We start from the raw sequence: 5,692 nt of genomic DNA, 5'->3' as shown, positions 1-5,692 counted from the left end.
TGAGCAGGGGTTTGGGAGGACAGGGACCTGCCCAGGACCTCAGCAGACCAGGTACTGGGGTGAGCAGGTGAGTAGGCAAGTATCATAGGGTGCAGGGACCGTTGGTGCTGTGGGCCCAGCGCTCCAGGGACAGTAGGCAGTCCGACGCCAGCTGAGCAGATGACATGAGGGTACAGCATCCCTGAGCTGAGCCCAGAGACCTGAGCCTAGGGGACTGGCAGGGCAGGACGCAGGGCAGCTGGCAGTGGGGGCAGAGCAGGGAGTCCTACAGGAGAGCGGGCTGGGGGCCCCGCTGGGGTGTGCGGAGGGCCCAGGGCAGGAGAGAAGGGACGCAAGGGCAGGGACGACTCAGGCCTGAGACGGTGAACCGGAGCTCAGATGGGCAGAGGCTAGACACTCGATGGACAGGAAGCCCGGGCTCAGCTGAGGGGCCAGGATGAGGGGTGGAGGCAGGTGAGGGAGCATCTAGATGAGGGGAACCTGAGTGCCCTGAGAAAGGAGAGCAGCCTTTCCGCTGGAGCTCAGGGGGCTGGTAAGGCCGGGCGCAGGGGGCTACCCCAAGAACTCAGGGGAGCAGGCGGGGTTGTGCAGGGCAGCAGGGGGCTGCGAGGGCAGGGGCTGCCCACGAGCCCTGGGGTCAGGGTACGAGGGCCTGAGCTAAAGGTGCTTTGGTCTGGTGGGAGGGGCCAGGCGGATGGCAAGGCCGGGTGGAGAGAGGACCATGGGAGGGAAGGTCTCTGAGGCTGAAGGGGCAGGGGCATGACTGCGGGGACCTGATGGGCTGCAATTCATGGGCCCAAGGTCCCCAGTTTTCCAGGCGCCTGTCGGGGCTTGAGACAGGAGGGTACGACGTGCCAAAGCGAGGTGGGGTTGGCAGGGCAGTGGACCTGGCTGAGGGCGAAGGAAGGGCCCTTCAGGGCTCCGAAGGGGCTGCAGGTCTGGGCTGATCAGACCAGGTGCAGAGGGGACAGGTCCAGCCAGGGAATGCTGCTTGGGGTGCTAGCACCCTGCAGGAGAAAATGGCGAGGGGCAGTGCAAGGCTCCCGGGGATGCCAATGGGCAGAGCGATCCAGAACACACAGGCCCTGGGTGGCAAAGAGCAGGCCAGGACAAGGGGACAGGAGCAGAGCAGGGCAGTGGGCTCAGGGAGTAGTAGCCACTGGTCAGGGCTCAGACCGAGGGCCTGATCAGGCCAGACACCCACAGGAGGGTAGGGGCCCCGGGGATCTGTTAGACCCTGGGCAGGCCCAGCACTGGCCCCCAGCTGTGTCTGGAGCCCACAGCTGCAGACGCAGGGACCTGGGGTGGGGGACAGCCATGCTGGGCCGCTGGTCTTCAGACACACTGGAAGCACAAGGTCGCTGGGCTCAGCAATGGCCCAGGCCTGCACGCCTGATGCCCTGCCTGGACCCTCGCAGGGGTGAGGCCCTGGCAGTCACACGGCCTCCTCTCTCACAGCTTCCGCCACGGCCCCGGAAGTCTACGCTCTGTCTCCCAGCTGTGGGGACACACCTAGTGCCACAGTGGTCGTGGGCTGCCTGGTCTCGCGCTACATCCCTGAGCCAGTGACCGTGACCTGGAACTCGGGCATCCTACCCAGCAGCGTGCACACCTTCCCATCCGTCCGAGGGTCCTCGGGGCTGTACTCTCTCAGCAGCACTGTGACCGTGCCTGCCAGCACCTCGTCCGGCAAGACCTTCACCTGCAACGTAGCCCACCCGGCCAGCAGCACCAAGGTGGACAAGCGCATCGGTGAGAGGACGGGCCGCAGGGAGGATGTCCACTACGAGACAGGCCCGGGGTCAGCCCTCCCACCTGAACGGACCACACACCAGGGATGGTGAATCCCACCCAGGGTGTCACGGGAGGCCTGTCTCTCTCCCTCACCTGAAGGCCTCCCAGGCTCAGGGAGGGGGTCCTCTGGGCGTTTCCACCAGGTCCAGGGTGGGCACAGGCTGGACGCCTCCCCCAGCCCCTGGGGCCACAGAGTGGGCACAGGTCTCACCTGCCAAAACCTGCCCCTGCCCTAAGCCCAGCCCCAGGCCGTCCCCAACCCCGGTAACCTCCAGTCTGTTCTCTGCAGAAATCAACGGCCCAAACCCCCGTTCCAGGTGTCCCAAATGTCCACGTAAGTCAGCCGGCCTCACCCTCCACCCCTTGGAGGTGGACCTTGACCAGCTGTGGCACTCGGGGGAGGGATGGATGGGTGCCCAAGAGGAGGTCCACCCAGGGGCTGACCCCCCACCATGTCTCCCCGACCAGCCTGTGAGCTCCCAGGAGGACCGTCCGTCTTCATCTTCCCCCCGAAACCCAGGGACACCCTCACAATGTCCCGAAAACCGGAAGTCTCCTGCATGGTGGTGGATGTGAGCAAGGAGGACACCGATGTCCAGTTCTCCTGGTATGTGGACGATGTAGAGGTGCACACGGCCAAGACGAAGCCAAGGGAGGAGCAATTCAACAGCACCTACCGTGTGGTCAGCGCCCTGCCCATCCAGCACCAGGACTGGCTGCAGGGAAAGGAGTTCAAGTGCAAGGTCAACGACAAAGGCCTCCCGGCCCCCATCGTGAGGACCATCTCCAAGGCCAAAGGTGGGTCGGGGGACGGGCGCAGGAGGGTCCCTGGGGGCCAAGAGCAGTGACCATCGTGCTAACAGCCATACCTCTCCCCACAGGGCAGCCCCGGGAGCCGCAGGTGTACATACTGGCCCCAGCACGGGAAGAGCTGGCCAAGAGCTCGGTCAGCGTCAGCATAACCTGCATGGTCACCGACTTCTACCCAAGCGACATCGACGTGGAGTGGCAGAGAAACGGGCAGCCGGAGCAAGAGGAAAACTATGGCACGACCCCACCCCAGCTGGAGGCCGACGGGTCCTTCTTCCTGTACAGCAAGCTCAGGGTGGACAAGAAGAGCTGGCAGCGGGGAGACACCTACACGTGTGTAGTTTTGCACGAGGCTCTACACAATCACAACACGCAGAAGTCCATCACCCAGTCTTCGGGTAAATGAGCCCCACGGCATTGTTGCCCCAGCGAGCCCTCCCTCCCCTTGGGCTCTCAGGGTCCAGCGAGGACGCCTGAGCCCCAGCCCTGTGTACATTCCTCCCGGGCGCCATGAAATAAAGCGCCCAGCGCCGCCCTGGGACCCGCAACGCTGTCATGGTTCTTTCCGAGCAGAGCCCTGGGGCACGCGGGCCTGCATGGGGCAGGGGGGGCCCGGCTCTGGGTCACAGTTTGTCACCACCAGTGCGGGAGAGCTGACCCCCTCAGGGCCGGACCCAAGTGTGCGGGCCTGCGCGGGCCGCTTGGGGGCTGCCCGAGGCCGGGGAGGGCCCCTCCCGGAGGGGACAGCTGCTCCGGCCGCCCTCCACCCCGCAGCTGCTGGGGCTGGAGTGTGTGCCCGGAATGGGAGAAGCCCACCAGAGACCCTCAGGAGAATGAGTGCCCACTTCTTCCCGCCCCTGTTCCAGCCCAAGCTGTGGGACACTGGCCGTCCTCGTCCCCACATTCCTGTCCCCGGCTCCAGAGTCCGCGTGCTGGCTCTCTGCCCTCACGGGGGCCACACACAGCCCGGGGTGGGGGGACGGCCCTGCTGCACTGTCAGGCACGGGAGATCAGGACCCCCCCTCAGGCCAGGTGGCTCTGCCCTGCTTGTCCCTGCCAGGGCCAGGCCTGTGCACTCGTGGGGACACGCATCCCTGTGCCCACAAGGGGCAGAGGCAAGCAGCCCTGAGTGCCCAGGGAGGGACCCTCCATACGCACCCGTGGGCACTGAGCCCAGAGCCATTGAAAACAAGCCCCCCACTGAGCCACACCAGCCGGCACACCACCGCCTTCATCCACATGCACTCACCTGCCCGCGCACACACGTGTGCAGTGCACCCACCACAACACCCACATGCGTGCACACACGCGGGCCTTGCACACGGGCCCTCCCACAGGGCAGCCGCACAGACGCACACCCGACCACAGAGCTGGGTCTCATGAGCCCTCACCGTAGACCCCAGGCTGGTCCCCACCCTCCAACGCCCACGGGACAGAGACCAGCACTGTGCTGCCCCTTCCCTGGGCCAGGGCCCACAGCCCACGCGCTCTGCTGACACTCCCGCCCTCCGGGTCTGGCCCCCAGCGGGAGAGGCGGCCGGGGCCTGAGCCACTGTCCTGCGGGGGTTCCGGGCACCCTCCCCGCAAGCGCCCCAGCTCAGCGCACAGCACAGGGGAGGGAGCAGGACCCACTGGCCAGGCCGAGACAGGGGCCCAGGCTGGAGGAATGGGGGGCTGGGGCCGGTGCTCAGCGGCTGTCCTCAGGTGCCTCTGGCCCGGCCCACCGGGGCATCCCGCCACCACCCGCCACACTGGGAGCCGCGCTGCGAGGCCCCATGAGCCCAGCCCTGCCCCCGGGGGCAGGCACAGCACTGACCCCACCCTCCCTGTGCAGAGCTGCTGCTAGAGGAGGAGACCTGTGCTGATGCCCAAGACGGGGAGCTGGACGGGCTGTGGACGACCATCTCCATCTTCATCACCCTCTTCCTGCTCAGCGTGTGCTACAGCGCCACCGTGACGCTCTTCAAGGTGGGCGGGCCGGCCCCGCAGCGCCCTCGCTGTCCCCACTGTGTCTCCTCCTGGCCCCCGGCCCCTCACTGTCCCTCAAGTCCCCTCACCGTCCCCTCACAGTCCCTCACTGTCCCTCACTGTCCCTCACGGGCCCTCACTGTCCGTCATGGGCCCTCACTGCCTCTCACTGTCCCTCACTGTCCCTCACTGTCCCCTCACAGTCCCTCACAGTCCCTCACTGTCCCTCACTGTCCCTCATGGGCCCTCACTGTCACTCACTGTCCCTCACTGTCCATCACTGTCCCCTCACTGTCCCTCACTGTCCCCTCACAGTCCCTCACTGTCCCTCACTGTCCCTAATGGGCCCTCACTGTCCCCTCACTGTCCCGCACTGTCCCTCACTGTCCCCTCACTGTCCCTCACTGTTCTTCACTGTCCCCTCACTGTCCCTCACTGTCCCCTCACTGTCCCTCACTGTCCATCACTGTCCCCTACTGTCCCTCACTGTCCCTCCCTGTCCCTCACTCTCCCACACTGTCCCCATCATGGCCTCCTGTCCCCCCCGGAACTCCTCGCTGTCCGTCGGCCCGGGGAATGGGGACAGGCCCTGGGGGGCGGCCTGGGTGGTTTCCAGCCTGCGCTCACTCCCGCTGCCCCTCAGGTGAAGTGGATCTTCTCGTCGGTGGTGGAGCTGAAGCAGACGATTGTCCCCGACTACAGGAACATGGTCGGACAGGGTGCCTAGCGCTCACTACGGGCTGCGTCCTGGGCTGCCCCTGACCTATAGGACCACGTCTATCCCCCTGTGCCGCTCAGCCTGCTCCAGGCCTCTCCTCCGCCCGCTGACCTCGCCAGCCTCTGAGCTCACGAGCACCCTCACCTGCACCCCCGGCCTCTGGCCTCGTGGCCACCACAACCTGCCCCCCACCCCACTCACAGACCCGAGGGGACCGCAGGTGATGCCCAACCTGAGCTGATGTCCCCGCAGGACACCTCCGGGACCCCAGGGACCACCGGCAACGCCCGGGGCAGCGTGGGGGTCCCCCTCGAACAGGAGGAGGAGGCCGGCGTCTGGGCCTCTGCACAGGGCCTGGCCCCTGCATCTTGTCCCGGCCGAGCTCCAGACGCAGGGTCCCCG

At 66.5% G+C, this 5,692-nt stretch overlaps 1 gene segment (V, D, J or C); it reads left to right on the top strand.

Annotated features, from left to right (window-relative positions):
- Positions 1 to 1,424: 1,424 nt before the first annotated feature.
- Positions 1,425 to 5,340, top strand: LOC113617036 (immunoglobulin heavy constant gamma 4-like; the record flags this gene model as incomplete). The annotated part of the segment is given in 6 exon segments: positions 1,425 to 1,752; positions 2,084 to 2,128; positions 2,263 to 2,592; positions 2,676 to 3,002; positions 4,439 to 4,572; positions 5,216 to 5,340. Coding segments are annotated over 6 exon segments (1,248 nt in total), but the record flags the coding sequence as incomplete, so codon positions are not given.
- Between the last annotated feature and the right edge of the window lie 352 nt (positions 5,341 to 5,692).

This window comes from Aethalodelphis obliquidens, unplaced genomic scaffold (assembly GCF_003676395.1).
Source record: "Aethalodelphis obliquidens isolate GAN/ISIS:26980383/991018 unplaced genomic scaffold, ASM367639v1 scaffold1318, whole genome shotgun sequence".
NCBI lineage: Eukaryota > Metazoa > Chordata > Mammalia > Artiodactyla > Delphinidae > Aethalodelphis > Aethalodelphis obliquidens.
Note: the sequence above shows the minus strand (reverse complement) of the source record. Positions and strands in the feature narration are given on the sequence as shown.